The following is a 23,420-nucleotide window of genomic DNA, read 5'->3' as shown; positions in this document are numbered from 1 at the left end:
ACTTTCACTTCAATTAATATATCGTTTCTCTACTTCATTTACTAGGCAAAAGTAATTTATCCTACGTTGTCCATGGTGTCAGTGTTTGTTAGCTTCTTTGTCAGTGTTTGTTAGCTTGTTTGTCAGTGTTTGTTAGCTTCGTTTGTTAGCTGATACGACTAATAAAAAACGAGCCCCTCAGTTAACCGCCTTCCTTCTCGTTTATTTCATAACGAGGGTCTCGAATCCGGCAACATTGATACCCTTAGGTAGCATGTATGGGTTTACTGACTAGTTGCCCTCACCCGAAAATATCACGTTCTCGTGACGCCTGCGGCAGAAAAGGATGTTCCACGTCCGCCGCCAAGGTCTGTGAGTGATGGCGCTGGCTAACACTCCCAGGGTTCTACTAGGAAAAGAAATACCCTAGAAAGTGGACAGGGAAACGGTGCCGCGGTCGCTCAATTGGCAGAGCATCGCACGCGAAATGCGAAGGTAGTGGGATCGTTCATCACCTGCGGCAAGTTGTTCTCTCATCCACTTTAATTTGCAATAATTTATCGTTTCTTTATTTCATTTATTAAGCACATGTAATTTTCCCTGTGTTGTCCTTGGTGTCAGTGTTTGTTGGCTTCTTATGATATTGACATGTCTACTTGCCTATCTTAATCGGGTGACTAAGTTTCACCGCCTAACAAATGTTATCGCAAAGCGCAGGACGCGCCCGCATGTATCGGAAGGAAATTTATGAATGGTTATCGATGTTTCCATCCGACGTCTGTCTCTATACCTTGTGTAATCTGATTTCATTTATGCGCAACGCAAATTGTGTAGAGCTTTGTGGAAGACACGCGGATCCCCGTGATTACTGTGCAATATTCGACGACTGGTGTATTAAAGCCGATGCGCTTGACCTGCTGATCAGATTTTCGACGATTGCCGAGTGTGTTCGCAGCTATCGTTGTTCTTTGAGTGTGGCCTCCTTTTGAGGGCATAAGTTCGCCAATAAAACGCTACTTTCGTTAATCACAGTCTTGCTGCCTCTTTCACCGCCACTGCTACATGACATTTGGTAGAGGTGCGGGGTACGTTCATGTACCGGATGCCCCCGACAAGCGGTAATCCAAGCCCGGACCGCAAAGGAAACACCAACGTCGTCCCGGAACATCGGGCAAGCCGCCGGCTACAGCAGCTGCTCCCGGAACACTGACTTCTACCAGAGACGACCAACAAGATTGACGAAGAAGATCGTTCAGAGACGACCAAGACAGCCCGAATGGCAGCCGCAGCGGCCCCAATAGTTCTGCAGCAGTCTAGGGAGCCACCGACGTTCCAGGGTTCCACATTTTAGGATCCGCAAAGCTCGCTGGAGACGTATGAGAGAGTCGCCACGTTTAACACCTAGAACAGCGACGACAAGTTGAGACATGTCTATTTCGCAAAGAAAAATGCGGCCAGGACTTGGTTCGAGAATCAAGGAGCCACCTTAAAGACGTGGGACCTGTTCCGAACCGGCTTCCTGCAAACATTCGCAAACGCCGTGTGGAAAAAGCGCGCCCAAGCGCTACTGGAAACCCGAGTACAGCTTCCCAATGAGACCATAGCAATCTTCACAGAGGAGATGGCCCGTGTTTTCCGGCAGGCCGACCCAGAAATGTCACAGGAGAAAAAAGTCCGCTTCTTGACGCGGGGCGTCAAGCAAGTACTTTTCGCCGGACTGATTTGCAACCCGCCGAAGACCGTAGCTGAGTTTGCTGTAGAGGCATCAACGATCAAGAAAACTCTGGAACTGCGCACCCGGCAATATAACCGCCAGGTGCTCACGCCACAGTGCGCCATCCAAGGACTGGGTTCCGACGAACTTCAAGAGAACATCAGGGCCATTGTGCGCAAAAAACTGAGCAAGATCTTGCCTTCCTCGCAGCCTCAAGTGGTCTCGATCGCCGACATCGTAAAAGGTGAGGTTCAGCGATCGCTTGGAGTTGCTGAGGTGCAACCTCAATTACCGCAGCCCCAGCTAGAAGCGATGAGCTACGCCGCCGTCGCACGCACGCCGTCCAGGCCCTCCTCCGCGACCACGCCAGGGCCCTCTAATGCCACAATTCTGTCATCCGCTGCCGCCGCCAGCACGCCCACCCGTCGGTCAGCGCACCGACGTGAAGAAGACGGACATTTGGCGAGCCCCCAACCGCCGCCCGCTCTGCTATCAGTGCGGAGAAGCCGGCCATGTGTACCACCGATGCCCATACCGCGACTTAGCACTGAGAGGGTTCGCCGTCAACGCGCCGCGTCCACACCTTGGGGAGCGCCCACGTGACATCGCTGATTACCTAGCTACCACTGAGTGGAACTCTCGACGACGGTCCCGTTCCCCGTCATCAGGTCGCTACCTGTCGCCGTAAAAACGACCATACACTGGCCCAGCCCGGCGCCAGTTCGTCAGCCCATATCCGGAAAACTAAAAGCAGCAACCGATGCAGGTGCGGTTGTTGTTCGTCGAACTGACGAAGATTCTTCGCCACCGACAATGACGCCGAAGACACTGCCTCGGTGACATAACAACGACACGCCGCCGTCCCAACGAAGTCTGTAAGCAAAGAATACGCCGACGAAAGACGACCTGACGACGCCACGTACCAGCCACAGGTCAACGCGACGCAGCCGTGATCCGACGCCAAGATTTAACTGGAACACAAGACAAAGAACCACACACCTCGACGCGCTTCTCGACTGCCACACAGTCACCGCCTTAGTAGACACATCATCATCATCATCATCACCGTCATAATCATCAGCCTGGTTACGCCCACTGCAGTTCAAAGGCCTCTCCCATACTTCCCCAATTACCCCGGTCATGTACTAATTGTGGCCATGTTGACCCTGCAACCTTCTTAATCTCATCCGCCCACCTTACTTTGTGCCGCCCCCTGCTACACTTCCCTTCCCTTGGAGTCCAGTCTGTAACCCTTAATGACCATCGGTTATCTTCCCTCCTCATTACATGTCCTGCCCAATCCCCCCCCCCATTTATGCTTCTTGATTTCAACTAAGATGTCTTTAACCCCAGTTCGTTCCCTCACCCAATATGCCCTTTTCTTATCCCTTAACGTTACACCCATCATTCTTATTTCCATAGCTCGTTGCGTCGTTCTCAATTTAAGTAGAACCCTTTTCGTAAGCCTTCAAGTTTCTGACCCGTACGTGAGTACTGGTAAGAGGCAGGTGTTATACACATTTCTTTTGAGGGATAATGGCAACCTGCTGTTCATGATCTGAGAATGTCCGCCAAACGCACCGCCAGCCCATTCTTATCCTTCAGATTTTTTCACTCTCATGGTCCGGAGGCGCGGTCACTACCTGCCCTAAGTAGATGTATTCCCTTACCACTTCCAGTGCCTCGCTACCTATCGTAAACTGCTGTTCTCTTCCCAGACTCTTAAACATTACTTTAGTTTTCTGCAGATTAATTTTGAGATCCACGCTTCTGCTTTGCCTCTCTAGGTGAGGGAAAATGCATTGCAATTGATCCCCTGAGTTACTAAGCAAGACAATATTATCAGCGAATCGCAAGTTACTAAGGTATTCGCCATTAACTCTTATCCCCAATTCTTCCCAATCCAGGTCTCTGAATACCTCCTGTAAACGCGCTGTGAATAGCATTGGAGAGATCGTATCTCCCTGCCTGACGCTTTTCTTTATTGGGGTTTTGTTGCTTTCTTTATGGAGGACTACGGTGGCCGTGGAGCCGCTACAGATATTTTTCAGTATTTTTACATACGGCTCGTCTGCACCCTGATTCCGTAATGCCTTCATGACTGCTGAGGTTTTGACTAAATCAAACGCTTCCTCGTAATCAATGAAAGCTATATATAAGGATTGGTTACATTCTGCTCATTTCTCTATCACCTGATTAACAGGGTGTATATGATCTATTGTTGAGTAGCCTTTACGGAATCCTGCCTGGTCCTTTGCTTGACAGAAGTCTAAGGTGTTCTTGATTCTATTTGCGATTACCTTAGCAAATAGTTTGTAGACAACGGACAGTAAGCTGATCGGTCTATAATTTTTCAAGTCTTTGGGGTCGCCTTTCTTATGTATTGGGATTATGTTAGCGCTCTTCCAAGATTCCGGTACGCTCGAGGTCATGAGGCATTGCGTATACAGGGTGGCCAGTCTCTAGAACAATCTGCCCACCATCCTTGGAGTTGCTGAGGTGCAACCTCAATTACCGCAACCCCAGCTGCGCTAATTGAGGTTGTCTTCGTTCACGCTACAAAACAACCTGCTCGTGACTAGAACTTCTCACCAGTCCGCGCCGACTACCTTCTTGTTGTTCCGGGAGCGCTGCGTACAGAAGTACTGCACGGCCTACATGACGATCGAACTGCTAGGAACCTCGAATTCTCCCGGACGCTGTCGAGGATACAGGCAAGGTGTTACTGTCCGCGTCTGACCGCCGATGTCGCCCGTTACGTTAAGTCATGCTAAGACTGTCAGTGACGCAAGATACCACCGACAACGCCAGCAGGATTACTACACCCGATCAAACCCCCTTGCCGACCATTTCAGCAAATCGGGATGGATTTGCTGCGACCGTTTGTGACGTCAGCATCCGAAAATAAGTGGATCGTCGTGGCGACGGACCATCTTACTCATTTTGCTGAAACTAAAGCTTTACCGAAAGGCAGCGAAGCCGAAGGCGCGAATTTTTTTTTTCGAATCCTGCTACGAGATGATGCCCCTGAAGTTCTCATCACCGACAGAGGAACGAACCGCTTTTACAGCAGAGCTCACCCAAACCATGCTGCAATACAGCCAGACAAGCCACAGGACAACTGTCTACCACCGACAGACAAATGGCCTTACGGAGCGCCTGAATAAGAACCTCGCCGACATGCTAGCAATGTACGTCGACGTCGAGCACAAGGCGTGGGACGCGGTGCTGCCGTATGTAACATTTGCTTACAACACGGCGGTGCAAGAATCAACACAGATCACGCCATTCAAGCTGATCTACGGCAGGAACCCGACGACGACTCTCGACGGCATGCTGCCGCACGTCACCGACGAAGAGAATCTTGACGTCGCTACCTGTCTCCAGAGCGCCGAAGAAGCCCGAAAGCTCGCCCACCTACGGATCCAGAACCAGCAGCGCACCGACAGCCCACACAAGAACCTCCGACGACGCTTCGTCGAGTATCAGCCCGGCGACCGTGTTTGGGTGTGGACCCCTATACGCCGACGAGGACTCAGTGAGAAACTATTGTGATGCTATTTCTGACCCTACGAGATCACCAGACGTATTGGCGCACTGGACTATGAGGTCGTGCCAGACTCCATTTCGCATTCACAGCGTCGCCGCGCTGGATCTGAAGTGGTCCACGTGGTGTGTCTTAAACGCTTTTACGCACGCTGACGAACTTTCTTATTATGTTGTTTCTTTGCTAGAGGTGTTTTTTGTATTATTTTAGTTTGTTTTCCGCATCGGGCCGATGCTTTTTAAGAGGGGGGTATTGACACGCGTACTTGGCTATCTTTATCGGGCAAGCACCTTTCACCGCCTAACAAATGTTATCGCACAGTGCAGGACGCGCCTGCATGTATCGGAAGAATCTGGAAGGTTATTGATGGTTCCATCCGATGTCTGTCACCGAACCTTGTGTAATCTGATTGCATGTATGCGCTACGCGAATAGCGTAGACCTTTGTGGAAGACACGCGGGTTCCAGTGACTACTCTGGAACATTCGACGACTGATGTATAAAAGCCGACGCGCTTGACCCACTGATCACATTTTTGATGATCGCCGAGTGTGTTCGCCGATATCGTTGTTATTTGAGTGTAGCCTGCTTTTGAGGGCACAAGTTAGCCCAATAAAACGCTAGTTTCGTTAATCACAGTTTTGCTGCCTTATTCACCGTCATGGCTACGCAACAATATGACTAATAAAAATCGGGCCCCTCGGTTAACCCCCGTTCTTCTCGTCTAGGCAAGGTCACACATTCAAAGAGCAAGAGCTCCAAGATTTCTTTCTCTCGCACCCGCTTGTGCTCGCGCCTGCACACAAACGGAGGATGATTCCTGAAATGAGACACTTGTTTCGACCAGGGAGAAAAAAACAAAACACCGTGATGATCACAGCGGCGAGGAACGTGCTCCCCGGCCTCGCCTCGCCGGTTCCGCTGCGTGACTATAAACTACACGCTAGCGCAAACTCGTGACGGAGCATTTTTCGGGTCGCTTGCAAACCTACCCTATTATAAAAATCAAATTATGGGATATTATTTCCGAAAACCCCGATCTGATTTTGAGGCATGCCGTAGTGAGGGGCTCCGGAAATCTGGACCGCCTGGAGTTCATTAACGTGCACCTAAATCTATGTACACGGGTGTTTCCGCATTTCGCCACCATATAAATGTGGCCATCATGGCCGGGATTTGATCCCGCAACCTCGCGCTCAGCAGCCGAACACCGCATCCACTAAGCAACCGCTGCGGGTAACTTACCCTACTGAAGTCTGTCGCGAAATGCTGCAACTCTGCGGTTGGTTGAGAGCACGTAGTTCAAAAATGATTTTAAACGTTTTCCAAGCTATATTTGCCATTGATATTTTGCAGACGTGTGTGCGTCCACGTAAATCGATCTCACAAGTTAACTGGGCTCCAAAATATTGTTTCAGTACTCGTTTGAGCGGCGAGCAGCGTCTGCCGGACGTGAGGTGGTTCGTTGCATTGCCTCACTGACATAAGACAGAGTCGATTGCGTTACACGTATGAACTTTCACTAACCTCGGCGTGCGCGTTGGTCATGCCTACCTTGTGCGCCTATTCCTAAACCTCCGCAGCACATGCAACCAAAGCGAGCCATCGAGAATACACCGGTTGTATGTCACGTGAGTAGGGCCTACTACTTCTCAATATTTTTTATGACTAGGCTTCAGGATTGTCGCGTCACGCTTCCTCCTACTGTAGTTCTTCCTTCATGGGCGTCCGCATACCAACAACAAAGACTCTATTCTGGACATTCCGCCATTTTCTTCGAAACGTGACGTAGGCGCGATGCTTACAAAATGGCGCTGATGTCCCTGTTTTTCTTTCGTAGAGTGACGTAACCGTGACGTTTTGCCTATGAAAGTGAAATGAAGGCCCTGGACCTAACGTTCTTGATAAAGCAAAGCAGTTTTCCTCCCCAGTAAATATAAAGTGGCTAACTCAAAGCGTACGATTATTCCGTTGAAAATGCTCCTCGCTTCCGTGGTCTGCTGCGTACAAGCCGTCGTCTGCCTCATTAGCTAGGATGTGTGTCTTCGGGAAATGGAATGATTCATTGTATATCAGTGCCAACGCACTTCTTTTCTAAGTTCAGACAGCATACGCGATCTACCAGTGGTAATGAGCGCACGTTGTAGGCCGTGTTATCGCTATCTCGCGAAACGCAAGTGGCTCAGTCTGACTCGGCTGGCTAAGAAATGGCCGAATATCACCGATTGCGTTGCGCTGACCTGGGGCGCTATTCTGGACATTCCGCCATTTTCTTCGATGCGTGACGTAGGCGCGACGCAAGCAAAATGGCGCTGGTGGCCCCGTTTTGCTTACGTAACGTGACGCCAACTTGACGTTTTGCCTAAGAAACTGAAATGAAGGCACTGAATGTAGCGTTATCGGTAAAGCAAAGCAGTTTTCTTCCGCAGTAAAAATAAAGCAGCTATCTCAAAGCGTATGATTATTCCGTCGAAAACGCTTCTCGCTTCCGTCGTCTGCTGCGTACAAGCCGTCGTCTGCTTCAATAGCTAGGATGCGTGCCGCCGGAAAATGGAACGAGTCATCGCATGTTGGCGCCAACGCGCTTGTTTTCTTGCTTGAGAAAACATACGCGGCCTACCAGTGGTGATGCGCGCACGTTCTAGGCCACGTTATCGCTATCTCGTGAAACGCAAGTGACTCAGCCCGACTCGGCTGGCTGAGAAACGGCCGAATATCACCGATAGCGTTGCGCGCGCCAGAGATATCCACTAGCGCGACGCAATCGCTGGCGCTGCCATCTCTTGTGCATTTCGCTGGTTACTCGCACCGCGGGAGGAAACTTCAAGGCGCCGCCTTGCGTACATTTCTTTTTATAAACTAGAAAGAGGCCGCTGTCATAACTTTTGATTGTGCGAAAAGGCATTAATCTTGATTACAATACAAATGCAGCAGTGAAAAGTGGACAACATTGCCGAAAGTTTGCTATGTTCAACCAATATTATTTCATATAAACGCGTTCTTTTAAAAAATGATCGCCCCATAGACAAATGCCATCACCACCCGAGAGCGATGCAAATACTATGAGCACGCGTTATGAATAAAAGATTTTCGTGGTGCCAAACTACGGGGAAAATGTGACGATACGCATTCCTCTCGGCTGCCATTGCATATGGCTGCTCATTAGCATAATTCGTGCGGCTCGTCGCAGCAAAAACTATGGCGGAAAATCTCAGCAATGGCGGCCCATCGCAACGTCACGCATCGTCAAAATGACATTTACAAAACAGCCCTTCCTGTGACGCTCCTTATGATATATTCCTTCAGCCAATCAGCAAGCTGGCATAACGCATATCTTGGATCGCCACCACATATTCGCGCAATTGCAGATGCATTGCACTGGCTTCTGCACGCTACCGCTCACATTCTTTTTGAAGCGCTAACATCACAATATATCTGCCAAGAACCAAAAAAATGTATTAGTCCATAAGATTTGCCGCTCCACGTCACGTTTCGTCATCTTGATGAAAACGCAAAATGACATTTCGCAAAACTTTCGTTTTCCGGCACAATTTTTAAGGCACGTGAGCTTTCCACAACCAATTAGAGAGTAAACATGGCGGATAATGGCGGCCGTGCAGCCGTCATGCGTGTCGAGAATAGCACCTCTGAAGTATTCCCTTGCGCGACGCAAGCACCGGCGCTGCCATCTCTTGTTCACTTCGCTGCTTACTCTAACGTCCTTCTTGTGTTTTCGTTCACGCACGTTATACAAAATGTCTTGAAGGGACAGAGAAAATAACGTGCCACAAATGTGCTTGCGTCTAACGTACTCCATAAGGCGATAAAAGTTATCCTAAAGCTGTTTATTTCTTCCTTGCAGAAAACGGAGGTGCAGGTGAACACATCCGCATTGCGAAAGTGCTGAATCCTCGCTTGGGCAAAATGAGCCCGCGTTATCTTGTCTACGAGAGAAAAACAGACATCATCCACTGGGCGTATTGAAATCGTTCAGCGTCATAGTTCGAGTTACTGCATCTCACCGCCATCATCAGGGGGCAGAAGATGGTCCAGCACGTCTGCATATAGTAGCTGGGCTGTCGGCCCAGCATAAACTGCACATCGAACGCGAACCGTCGCAGACCTGCGAACAAATAAATGAGGGTTAATGCTGCTGAACTCGCAGCTGCAGGGGGCGTCAGGCCATTTTATTCTAGTAGACAAGTGCTTGTCGCTCTCTGTGCAGCGAGAAGCCCGAGTTTGTCGCTGCCAAGGTCTGCTATGGGTAGAATTTAGACAGCAAGATAAGTCAGCTTTTTATTGATTACGAGTGAAAAACTTGGCAGCCTGTTTTGTTAGTAGCACAAAAAAATGTAAAGATTCGCTGCCCTGTGGCGAAGTGAGGATTACGGTGTTCACAGTCCGGTGCAATTCCGGTATAAAAGAATAAGTAGTGATTTAGCGGTAAATGCGAGAAAACTGCGTTAACATTACGCGACGCCTCTGTCCCACATTTATTGAATAATATGACGCTGGTCCGTCGGAGACCACCGCCAGCTGTATTATATGTCGCATCTACCTCTACGACCTAACCGGCTTCCCACACTTCACAGGCATGTTTTTGTAAGTTTACATTGCAATGCTAATGCTATGCTATATAGCACAGCATATAATATTTATAGCATGAAAACTTATAGCAATGCTATAATTTTTCAATCTTTGGCGTCCCCTTTCTTATGGCTTAGAATTATGTTAGCGTTCTTCCAAGATTCCGGTACGTTCGAAGTAATGAGGCATTGCGTATGCAGGATGGCCAGTTTTTCTATAAGAATCTGCCCACCCTCCTTCAACAAATCTGCTGTTACTTGATCCTCCCCAGCTGCCTTCCCCCTTTGTATAGATCCCAACTCTTTCTTTACTTCTTCCGGCGTTACGTGTGAGATTGCAAATCCCTCTAGACTTTTCTCTCTTCCATTATTGTCGTGGTTGCCAATGGTATTGTGTAAATCTCTATAGAACTCTTTATCCACTTCAACTATCTCATCCACATTAGTAATGATATTGCCGGCTTCGTCACTTAACGCATACATCTGATTCTTTCCTATTCCTAGTTTCTTCTTCACTGCTTTTAGGCTTCCTCCATTCCTGAGAGCATGCTCAATTCTATCCATATTATACTTTCTTATGTCAGGTGTCTCACGCTTGTTAACTTCGAAAGTTCGGCCAGTTCTATTCTAGCTGTAGGGTTAGAGGCTCTCATAAATTGGCGTTTCTTGATCAGATCTTTCGTCTCCTATGATAGCTTACTGGGATCCCGTTTTACGGAGCTACCACCGGCTTCTATTGCACATTCCTTAATGATGCCCATAAGATTGTCGTTCATACCTTCAACACTAAGGTCCTATTCCTGAGTTAAGGCCGAATACCTGTCCTGTAGCTTGATCCGGAATTGCTCTATTTTCCCTCTTAGCGCTAACTCATTGATCGGCTTCTTATGTACCAGTTTCTTCCGTTACCGCCTCAAGTCTAGGTTAATTCGAGTTTTTACCATCCTGTGGTCACTGCAGCGCACCTTGTTGAGCACGTCCACATCTTGTATGATGCCAGGGTTAGCGCAGAGTATGAAGTCGATTTCGTTTCTAGTCTCGCCATTCAGACTCCTCCACGTCCACTTTCGGCTATCCCGCTTGGGGAAGAAGGTGTTCATTATCCGCATATTATTATGTCCTGCAAACTCTACTCATAACTTTCCCCTGCTATTCCTAGAACCTATGCCATATTCCCCTACTTACTTGTCTACAGCCTGCTTCTTGCCTACCCAGGCATTGAAGTCGCCCATCAGTATAAAGTATTTTGTTTTGACTTTACCCATCGCCAATTCCACTGGCTCGATCAATTCCCATCAATTTCTTCTCTAGCGACGAGCCTTGGCTCGCCATTTAGAGAAGGTTGTACTATAGGGAGTACACGCCAGGACAGCTGCAGCTTCAACATAACACCGGAATCGGTGTGATCACTGTCTTACAATATAAGAATCCCTATGTCTAGAGCACAGAGTAACATAAATATTTCGTCATGCGTGACCATTTCTATTTCGCTGAAATGTTTTGCATTTCAATAAACTCATTTCTCTAGTTCCGACAATTGTTTTTGATGTGGGTTTGGTGATGCTAATAGTAGAACACACGAGTGCGTAGGCACCGAGGTTCTAACGTTAGCAGTGTTGCGTATATTTTGCAAGTTGAGAACTATTTATTTTAGAAGCACAGTAGATGTACCTCGACAATCGCTCGCGAAACAAATACGGCCAAAACGTGTAAAATACGGCTACGAAAGTGCTGCCGTCCCACACAGAAAAGTGCCTGCGCGAAAAAAAGACAGCCATCTCACCGTATAAGTACATGACGAACAAAATCTCGATGAGCGGTATGAATTCGCTCATGACAGCGTGGATGGTGTGGTCCTCGAGGAGCTTGACAATGTAACTGCCGCCCTGGGTGACCGTCGGGAAGCCGGACACGAACATACCTATGCACGCGAAGAAGGCCACTTTGTTGATGTTGTTGTTGGCGCGGACAAGAGGGAAAAGGTCCTCGGCGCACGCGATCACAGTGCACACGTTGAAGATCTGCGTAAAGCACGTGTTAATTCAAGATAAGCAATACGCACAAACATCGACATGAGTCTAACAGTATCAGTTCCGGCATATTTCTTCCTTTGTTACTCAAAAACAGGAATGCGCCGTGACAGAGGCGCTTGCTCCTGTTCCAGTTTGCTCCTGCGGACATGCAAGTACACTTACATTTGGTTCAGGTCGTTGCAAATACATTCTGTGCACATGTAGTTCATGGCATACTTTCAACATGCGTATTGCACACACAGATCATTCACCCGAAGCTACGCTATTATACGACGAATTTTAAATGCAAAAGAAAACAATAAGTGCACTTATATGCGGCAACAATTTTGTTTTCTTACCAATTATTAGTATCGAGTATCAAAATTCTTCTTACATAGTGCTCCTTCCACAACATTATTTAATGACCGGGATATCTGATAATTTACTAATCGCCGTCCATATTTTGGTCGGGTGAATGGTGGTACTCTGCGTTGTTTGTGTTCGGATACCGTAATGGGGAAGCGTGTGTGTTAAGCATGTGAAGCCTATTGCACTTAATATGCAAAACTTGCTTGTTATATTTTGCTAGCTAAGGACAATCAGTGCTTGTTAAAGAGGTTGTATCTCGGTAGTGGCATGCCAATAGCGCGAAGAAGCAAGTGCAGTACAATACGGTGCAAATTATACACTCCTTCCTTTGTCTCCATTTTTCGCCATGATGAGTATATCCTAACTATCCCGAATTCGTAAACTGATGAATGCCGAAAGCTGAAGCAGCGGAATTAGAAAAATATGAATGGTACGCTATCCATGCTAACTTGCTTGAGCTTCGCGGGCCGGTGTATGCACACACCCCGCCCTGCACGCAAGAAATGAAAAGAAAATAATTCACAATAGAAAATCAGAATTTCCTACGCACAACAACTGAACTGTTTTCCTTAATTTTGAAAAGATTTGTGCGTCAAAGTATGCTTCACACTACTGCATGGTAAAACTGCAATACTATTACGAACATGATAGTTGTAATACAAGTACCATCCTTCCATAAAAAATAGTATAATACAATTTTGCCAGCATGAGATTTCAGAAAATAAACGATAACAATACGATTATAGAAGGACAGCCGCGTTAGTTATATCTTGGTGCTAGCGACAAAAAGAAATGAACCATTTCCACGCATTCAAGTTGCGTCATCGTCAGGGCCCCAACAGCCACTTATTTAGCATCCCGGTTGACAAAAAGTACACGCATAGAAAGGGAGGAGAGCACTTTACACGTTGCCCGTAAATGGTCCCTGAAACTGTTCGGAAAAATTTTGTACATGCCTAGAGTACAGCTGCAGCAAAGCGTTCGCACCGCAATTTGTGTGAAGTGTCTCATATTAAGTGAGCTACAGACGATTGCAAGTTACCTTCCTATACTGCGAAACATTCAAGCCTCGTGGCCACTCGTGAAGCAAATCTTCGCGATAGCCTCCTCCTAAGCAAAGAAAGCAACGATTAACCTACGTAGGTCAGGAGTGTTCAGCACAACTGTCAATGGAAAAGTTATCAGGTAAGCAATAACTCGCGTACTCCGTCTTAACGCGCTACACAGCTGCTGACACATTCTTTTAGCCATTTTCCTCGAACTGAAGCTGCAACTGCTTAACGCCCTTTCTGATCGCCTTCGCCTTTCTTGTTTGCGTAACTTTAGTTTGGTGCGCGGTTAGCGATGCTTGCTCTTAGTACGACTCATATCAGTAGTTCAAGGTGTAGTTGTTAGGCATCAATTAACCGACATCCTAGTGTTGCGGTGAATGAAATTGGTAACGCCATATCCACAGTAACTACCTACACAGGAATCAAGGCAGCCCGTACACCAGGATGACGGAGAAATAAAATTTGCCGGCGCCCTATTTGTTCATCCCCCTTAACCATGTCTCGCATCGGGACGTTCTCATTTTTATTTTAATTTTTTTTCGTTCCTATTACTCGGTTTTGCTAGGATTTCTGAAGCGATATCGAACAAAAAGGTTAGAGGGACCCTAAAACGGCTTGTACAAACTTTGTATACGCCTAGGGTAGCTACAGCGACACATTCCCGCCACAATTCAAGCGACGCGTCTCATATTAAGAGAGCTACGAACGATTAGAAATTACCCTCCTCGTTAGCCAGGCTTTTTCTGCTCAACACGTTCGCCGAGTGATTGGGTCTAAGCTCTATCTTAACTAGCTCTGTCCTACTGGCATCATATTGTCAGCTCGCGTCATTTGGTCAAGGGTGGCTGAAAACTTCGGGGAGTTGTGTGCTGTGATCGGTAGTGGTGCTCATTTTCAGCACCCTACTATAAATTACACGCTTTACGCGGAGCGCTTCAATGCGTCATTTAACGATCAGAGGCGCCAACTGTAACGACTGAATACATTTTTACAAATTCGTCAAATTTGTTTCAGGGTCCCTTTAAGGGGACCTTTAGGAGCTTTTGCGCTATATAGGGAGACTGGAAGACGCGAACGCTAGCCATTCCTAGAGGCAAAGTGTCGTGAGAAGCTGTAATGAAGGGGAGACGGGGCCGACGATGCCGTGGAAATATTACGCCATCTTTGCTGCTAGTCCGACTACTCCCTGCGGTACATCATTGTTGCACATGAAACAGCCAGCCAAGCGGCAAGTCCTCCCGTGCTTTCAGGCTTTACACGTTCCCGTGCGACTTTTGACGCCACCTCTTCGGATGCTGGGGCAACTCACCATTGCATCAACTGACACCAGGAAAAGAGCGCAGAAGAATATCCCCGACCAGAGACGGGGCAAGTACATTGACTTCACAACCTCGGGGAAGATGACGAACGGGAACACGAATGCTGCATTGGCAACACAAAGCACTAGTTGAAATTTGTTTTGTTAGGCCCAAGACTTACGAAGTACAAAAGTTAGAGACCTTTAGTACATACACATATTATCAAAGAATGCGAAAGAACATTCTAAGGGCAGTATATGCGTGATGATAGCATGAGAACAGCCCAACAGCATAATTACACATACACAACCTAACACAACAGCAAAATGAATAAGTCATATCAGAATATGAATAGAGGAATAAAACAAAAATACAAAAGCATGAGCAGCTTTTAAGAACCGTATAACATAAGATGCAATGTTCAAAATTTTGAGGAACGTGCTGCTTCGACAGTATTATGGGGGGATGCCGGGCTAAAATCACGATTTCCGACAGAAAAGCGCATTTTCTAATCAAATTTATTTTGAATTACTAGACGTATAAAGAAGCTGCTTAGCAAGTTCGATTGCAATCTGCATCGTGGAAGAAAATCGACTCTCTTCTCGTGACGGTGGCGCTCCCTCGCCATTGAGGGCGCCCATGAACGCTGTATTCAAATTAAAATTAATGTATGGGGTTTCAAGTGCAAAAATAAAGATCTGATTATGAGGCAAGCCGTAGCGGGAGATTCGAAAATAATTTGGACTACCTGGGGCTCTTTAATATACATATGTATCTAAGTGGACGGTTGTTTTGGCATTTCACCCCCATCGAAATGCGACCGCCGTGGCTGGGATTCGATCCCGCGCCCTCGTGCTTCGCAGCTCAGCACTGCAGCCACTAAGCAAACACGGTGAATAATGCTGTACTCAAGACGCGGCCACAGAGTTGGCAAGAAACCAAAAAAAGGAGTAAGTGCCCGCGTTAGAAAGTTTATTCATTGCGCTATTTAATCATGGGAGACGTTCCATCGAGAGTACAGCAGACCTAAAAATTAAAAGAAGAATAGCATAACTTTGGCTGCGGCACACTTGTCTACGAGCGTAGATAAGTGCGCTGCACTGTTCTGAAGGTAAAAAAAGAAACCGAGGGTCAGATGAGGTCAAAGATGAGGGTCAGACCTATGAAGCATGGCACATTTATTAGGAATTTTTTATAATTTCTGGTCTTAAGTTAAAATAATGTGTTCTAAAATCTCTGAGCTCATTTTTCTCAGTTTTCATATTTTGGCTGATCAAATCCTTTAGCAAAACTATCATTTCAAAAGTGATTCGCCAAATACTGCGTACAAGGTGATTTATAAGCGTAAGCGACACTTACAAAACCAAGCAATATGCATTATCACTAACAGTGGGTTTTTCACGAGTGCTACTCCTCTACTTCGTGAAAATAACATCCTTGTTGTAAAGAACTTGTTCAAATATCATCTAAATATTATGTTTTAGAAATTCCTTACTAAGCAGCTCTCATACCAATTCACTCATTCCAGGCACCTCATCAAAAAGAATAATACCACGTTGGCACATAACTCTAATTTTCTACTACCTATGGCTCATTCTAAATTTGGAAAAATTACATCATCATTCGCTGCTATAAAACTGGAATTGTTTACGTTTCGGCGTTAAATCTTCATCCTTTCATACATTTAGTCATGCTGTTAGGAATGGCCTGCCGAGGTGGCAACATGCAAATTTTCTCAGCCAGCTGCAGCTGCGAGCGTTGCGAATTTCCCCGAAGAGAACCATGGAAGCCTATCACAATTGCTGCGATGACTTATTTCGTAGGGACCTCGAGGTGTCGCATCAACACCCCCTCGGCGCCGTTGTGACTTAACGCGATCGGCGGACCAACTATTGTTACTGAACCCGCCACCGCCGACATCGTCTCTTTGCAGCAAGAAGAGCTTCCATAACAAAAGGGTGCTTTGCGGTACGTGGGCCCCAGGATTCGTCAAGTGTGGTGACACTCGTGGCGACTACAGCACGCAAGACAATAGACAACCGGCGGCCACGCTGCGGGTGTCAGATCGGGGAAACAACGCGCATTTCAAGATTCAAGATAATGGACAACCGGGGGGTCGACTGCGTTGACGCTTGACGCTGCGAATCGGCGGTAAACTGACGTTTTCCCTCACCTGGGGATCTAGGGAGAACGGAGTGTTTATAAGCGGCTGTTTGTCGGCTGCTAGAGTGTGCTCGTCATCGTGCTCTGTGATCGTGCTCGTGAGCAGCGTGCTCATCCTCGTCAATGTGCTCGCCATCGTGCTCTGTGATCGTGCTCGTGAGCTGCGTGCTCGTCAGTGTGTTTGAAGCTTCGTTCTCGCTTGCGGTATGCTTCGTCTTGCGTGCTCCATACGGGAGCCATGCTAGACTGTCGAATGTATCTCTTGTTTAAAATGTAAATACTGAAAATAAACTCTGTACGCCCTGTCCCCCCAAGTTCCTCCCTACGACCTACAACCCCTTCAACTGATGGCAGCGGCGATATCGTCCTCCAAATCTTACAATGCCCCTAAGCTGTTTTATATGTGTAACAAAGTTTACGTCATTCACTACACTACATTTGTCATTTTTATGTATTGACAGTTTTTTTTAATGCACTATAGGCTTATATACATACAATTTGTTTTCATTGATATTATTTTTCTGTGTTGTATTTTCGCGATTGTGTTCGTTTGTTTTTTTGTTAGCTTGCTCTTCTTTAATACATCTCTACATTTTTGTTATTAACCGAGGGTCCCGTTGCAGTCTCTGACTTTGGGACCCTCGTCTGTATATTGTATCTTACCAATTCATTGTATTAAGAAAAAAAAATATTGTCAGGGACAAGTTGAGGCCCTTTTGAGATACCTAAATATTTTCCAACACAAAAAAGTGTCACATGTCGGACACATAATGAGAAAAAAAAAGTACTTTGTTTTAGAGTGATGCCATTTATAAGAAATGACAGAAAATACGCTACTGGCCTTATCCTGCAATATGAACCATCTAGAAGGTATGTACTTACAAACAATTAGTACATAATTATTTTTTAAATGATAGCTCTCCGAAGCTGACACACCTGATTGCTCAATATGACAGCTGTGTGCTTTTTTGTTAGTGTAGAGCGCTGAAATTTATAACATATTCTGATGAGAAAAACATCACAATTTTTGCAGCTGTGCAAAAGTTGACTCTTCAGCCACGAGTTCCCCTATAAATCGTTGCAAGCTTTAATACCAAGCATTCGAGGAGGATTTGATTACCGTTAGTTAGCGTTATTGCCAGTAGAAGGAATCGTTGCGCAGCGAAGGATGAGGATTTTCTGCCCATTCCTTCGCAAACTGCTGCTGCTGTAGTAGTAGCCATTTGTTTCAGCATATTCCCGTGGCGTTTAACTCGGGACTGAGACGCCGACGGCAGAGGGTTGAGAGGGCCTTGTTGGTGTACCGGCCGCCTTAACAAACGCACCTTCACTCGAAGCTCTAGCTCTCTTAAGCAATACTGAGGGCAGCGCCGAGGTTAAAGTGATGCCGTAACTGTGCTTCAATAGCGTACGCAAGCAGTTCATTAGCTGGAGTAGTCTCATGGGCATGGTTAGTTGTAACGCACAGTTATTCCCTTTAGTTTCGGTGACCACATTTCTTACATTACTATTCAATTTATATTTATAATCTTCTGCAGACACTACTGATGATGATTCTTGAGGACATCGTTAGCTTTCTTGAGATCCTATTGAATTCCGTTGAGCGACATTTTTTCTGAAGCCTCAAATGTACGAAGCAAAGACGGGCCCGCCGCATGACCCTGGATAGTGGCGCGATACGCAATGAGTGCAGCGTGTGATCCCACCACGCGATCCACGCTACTGGGGATATTATTCTCAACGCGATTGGTTCACTTTTGATTTATCTCAGAACATCATCTCGCGCACTCACCCACACTAAACGGTGATAAAACAACGAAGCAGACCTGCTATACCGCGCAGATGAAGGCAAAGCATACTTCGCCTAATTAAATAATTTATGTGCTTGAAGGACTATATTCGCTTCACTGAGGATAATTAGGCACCGTTTGCTGTTTCGTTGCAAAATTCCGTAGGGAATAGAACCGGTACTGGCGTGTTTGCAAGGGTATGAGAGGCGATTTTGCGTGATTGCAACTCGTCGGGGGAGAATAGGGCGGAAAGCGGTATGCGCGGCCTCGCTGGCTAAATAGAAACATCTGTCCTCCTGTCACAGTAATCCCGCATCGCCTTAATTTTTCGGTACGCATATGGCGCACAGGGTGCTTTCACAAAGTCTGACATTGTGCCTGAACGTGGCGGGTAATGTAGGTCGCGTTATCACATGTTTTGACACTGGGAAGGCAGCCGTGCGCGTTACACTGCGTTAATTTGCAGATATAAGAGAGCATTTTACGCAACTGTGACACTTTGAAGTTATAAAATACGAAAATCATTTTCACCATCTTCAGCCTATTCTTGTGTCCACTGCAGGACGAGGGCCTGCAATGGACACCCTTGTCTAGCGCTAGCTGATTCCGACTTGTGCTAGCAAATTTCTAAATTCATCACGTTACCCAATTTGCCGACGTTACATTACACTGAAATTTCTGTGGCACTCAACAGTGATTGGCTAGTTTTCCATTGAACCTCAAAAATCCACCGCCATAGTTTAAGGACCGGAACACCACTGGCGACTGGCTGATATCGGGGTTAAAATGCGAACCTAAATCACGAAGTTGAAATGAGGTCACTGTAGCCGCTACACGCGATGTGCGCGTCACCCCCTTTAAGCTGCAGCTAATACGCATTATAGCGAAGTGGAGGATGCCTTGCCTCAGAGTAAGAAACTTTTGCGTAAATGGTAGGCGCTGCTTTTTCTGAGTGACTAAGACCCTTAAGGTCGTAAACAAAACCTAGTGTACACGACATAGAGCTCGAAATGCCGCTTCGATAAGAGAATTAGCATAGTTGAAACAACTGTATACTATTTCTGAGCCCTTGCTACGCAGCAAAATATCTGACCGGAAAGTTTCACAGTGACAGCTATGGAAGTGACGACCAAGCAGTTTTTGCGTCGTCAGCTTACTTTCTCAGGAAAGCTTGCCGAAAAAGAAAACCTAATTTGTCCCCAAGCACAGTTAATAATGATATTTGGGGTTTTACGTGCCAAAACCACTTTCTGATTATGAGGCACGCCGTAGTGGAGGACTCCGGAAATTTTGACCACCTGGGGTTCTTTAACGTGCATCTAAATCTAAGCACACGGGTGTTTTCGCCCCCATCGAAATGCGGCCGCCGTGGACGAGATTCGATCCCGTGACCTCGTGCTCAGCAGCCCAACACCATAGCCACTGAGCAACCACGGCGGGTCCAAGCACAGTTATATCTGCCCCCGTAAAGGCAAAGGTGCCAGCCATTGGATAAACCTATATCTTTACAAGGGCAAAAACTTTCTCTGTGCCCTCACCCACTCTGTGCGTAAATGCCAGCTGTTTCTTAAAATACGTGTTATTTTCCTGTCATGCACTAAGCCTATGATGCGTCTGATAAAGTGAAAGGGCAAAAAGTGCAAGGGCGGAATGAAGAAAGAGAAGCTCTAACTAGACGCTTTGTACTGTTTTTCTTGGTTTCCATTTTAACTTTCAGTCATTGCAGCCTCTTCTGCATAAAATAAATGAATTTTGTTTCACTTGTCTTGTTTATTGTGATCGCTTTATGTTTACAGTGAGGTTTGTTTTAACAAAACCAGCAACTCCGAGCTGAGCTCTAACAGCACGCCTGGAACAAGGTCACACAGAGACAAAAATACCAAAGCACTTATACTGTGGTATTTGTTTCCCCGTGTATTCTCATTTCAGTCGCATTATTTGATCACAGTTCTAAAGCTTAACCGACTAGCGATCACGAATACGTTATTAAGAGCAATTTATCAGTCATTGTGGTATTGTGGCGACACTGCCTTGTCAGGATTTTGGTGCATCCTCGAATATTTTCTCATCGGAAGCCGACAGCCAAGCTTTATCAGAATCACCGCCAGCTCGAGGTGACACTCACTGCAGTATCACTGACCCCGTGTTTTCATTTCTACATCACTGTAATAATATTCTAAAATTAGGCATACGCCACTAATTTTCTTTAATTCATTGGATCAACATTTTGGGCAATCTAACAAAGTAATGCAACTGCTGCATCTAAACTTCTAAAATATCAGCGCCCTTGCACTCTGTGAAGAAGGATGACCAGCGAAGGCGGGCCCCGTAATGGCAAACTGCACCTCCGCCGCGGGAAGGCCCGGCAGCGCACTATCTTCGGGATCGGCCCACGTGCGTAACGCCTGCGTCACCTCCGCCCCGGATCAGCTCGGCATTGCACTATCTTCTGGATATTTTTCTACATGCGGACACGATAGTGAAAAAATACAGCTGAGCAAGGTCAGTCTACTCCTGACGCCTTCCATTATTCTAGGAAGCCGAGAGTAGATGCTTTCTTCAAGTCACATGATAACGCATCATTCATGCGAATAAATTGAGCATGGGATCTGCCTGACCATTATCACGAGCAGCAGCTGAACGCGCAGTCAAGCGTTGTTTTAGTACTAGTGGTGCTCACGGGAAAAGAACGCGCAGTAACTGTCTCACTAAATGTTGGCCACCTCAAGTATATCGCACTGCATGGAGAGGCAAAGTGGGGTTAAAGAGAGAAGGATTGTCGGACACGCTACCTTGTGGCGCCTCGCTTGGCATAGCGACTTCTTGGGACTATGCGTCCTTGGGACGCGGGAATTTATAGGCGCTTTCTGGTTATTAAACGGAATTTACTTGTGAGCTGTATCCAGACCGGCATTTCTTCTATAACTATCCACTTGTCATCCCCCAGTGATCTGGTTTTTATTAAATTGGCTAACTCGCCAAGTCGTAGTCATGGGCATTCAAGGATTTCGGATCCATATCTCAATTGCAATATTGCCCTTTCTTTTATTTATGCATTGTGGCAGCATTTATTCACTGACACCGGCTCCCCGGGGTGGGAGCGGACCAACAGAGGGATCGCCGGGGGAAGGAGGGGGGGGGAGAGGGGAGAGGAGCAGGTGTTTTGCCGGCGCGCGGCCTTTCGCCCCATGAATTCCGTTCGGCCAGGTCTCGCACACTCTCAAGTTCAGCAAATGACGCCAGAGGGCAACAAAATCGATCGCGCGGTGCTGCCAAAAGAGCAAGCGTAGTACACCAATTGAAAAGCTTCCCCTGTGAGCGCAATATCTCCGGCCAGAGGGCCCGTGGTAACCGAAATATTGACCTACAAAGTTTCTCAGACACTAATCAGAAGCGCTTTTATTACATGACAAAGTACAACATTATTATTCCTAATGATACATTGTACTCTTGCATACTTAGTCCGCTTTTGTTTTTTGCCCCTGTAAACGCAAAATAAGGTTCAGCATCATCGACCTCCCACGTGACCTCCGGCGTGGATGTAAAGTTTTTAGCGTTATGTTCGAATGCACGGCAGGCACGGATTCAGTAATTCGCACACTTAAGCTGGTTACGCTTTAAAACCAGTTTAAAGCGCTTCGATATCATGCGTTATTTACCTTGGGGCGAACTGATCGGTTTGAGAGGTGAAATGTAAGCCCGAGAGCTAGGTATCGGTTATGAACCGTGCGGAACACGTCTGCATCGAAACCGCAGCCGGATTCTGCTGTGACTGGAAACGGCAATACCGGTGAGTCATTTAAAATCGCTCCTTGAATCGTTACGTAATATTCGTCTCGTTAACTTACAGGCGAACACAAGTTAAAAGACTAGATGCTGCATTATATATGGTCTGTCAGAAACCTCCGCTGCTGTTTCCGAAATAAAAGTTTAGTTGCGAGGCCATCGTTATACACCCACTCACGAAACAGAGAGCGGTATTGGAACGTGCATCATATTTGTCATCTCGTTGTGGCCGTAGCTATTATGACTGAGTATTCTTATCGACGTATTGTTTTTCGAGCGCGCCGGTAACTAATTTCATCCACAAAACCGAATAACCCTTTGGTAATGTGAAACGAAAGTACTGAATTTAATGTATTAAACAGTTGCACGCATGATAATTCACCCATATTTCACACCTGTTCTTTCCAAAAGCTCTTGCTGTTCAGTTTGGTTTACTTGAGGTCATTTATTTTTGCAGTAGTGAAGCGGCGCATCACGTTCGTGCAGAAAATGAACGCATGACTTCTAATAGCTTCAGGTCTTTCATAGATTTTCTTGTGAAACCAGCAGCGTGATCTCTTCTGGTGCAGAAATGAGTGCAAAAATGTTTTCATTTGTGATCCTAATAATGCTTAAGCTATTAACACGCATTGTAGTCAGGCAGACATCAATTTTATGGACAGTAGCAATATTTATTTGACATGCTGCTTAAGCACCCTAGAACAAACAGTGTACATTTGCATGCATTCTGCAGTCACAAACATTAGTCTTCACCTTAGTCTTCACCTGTCGTGTTGGCAAGAAAAAAAGATAGCTCCATTCGCTTTTGTGCCGACTACAGACGCGTAAACAAGATAACGAGAAAATACGTTTATCAACTGCCTCGTATCGATGGCGCTCTCGATTGCTTGCAAGGCGCAGAGTATTTAACTTTCTTGGATCTGCGCTCCGGGTACTGGCAAGTTGCAGGGGCCGAACCTGACCATCCGATAACCGCATTCGTTACACCCGATCGGCTCTTCGAGTTTAACGTCATGCCCTTCGGGTTGTGTTAGGCGCCTGCTATTTTTGAGCGTCTGATCGATACCACCCTTCGCGGCCTCAAATGCAGGACATGTTTATGTTACCTTTCACAACCGATTTTCC

General features: G+C 46.5%; 1 protein-coding gene across 1 annotated transcript in view; it reads right to left on the bottom strand.

The window, feature by feature from the left end:
- Positions 1-23,420, bottom strand: part of LOC142558279 (sodium- and chloride-dependent glycine transporter 2-like) — a 75,305-nt gene that overhangs the window by 5,740 nt on the left and 46,145 nt on the right. The window contains exons 7-9 of the mRNA XM_075670432.1: positions 14,568-14,680; positions 11,609-11,846; positions 9,262-9,362 (exon numbers count right to left, since the gene is read on the bottom strand). Coding sequence (XP_075526547.1) covers positions 9,262-9,362; positions 11,609-11,846; positions 14,568-14,680 — 452 coding nt within the window. The remainder of the gene's footprint in view (positions 1-9,261; positions 9,363-11,608; positions 11,847-14,567; positions 14,681-23,420) is intronic.

This window comes from Dermacentor variabilis, chromosome 9 (assembly GCF_050947875.1).
Source record: "Dermacentor variabilis isolate Ectoservices chromosome 9, ASM5094787v1, whole genome shotgun sequence".
NCBI classification, from domain to species: Eukaryota; Metazoa; Arthropoda; class Arachnida; order Ixodida; family Ixodidae; genus Dermacentor; species Dermacentor variabilis.
Note: the sequence above shows the minus strand (reverse complement) of the source record. Positions and strands in the feature narration are given on the sequence as shown.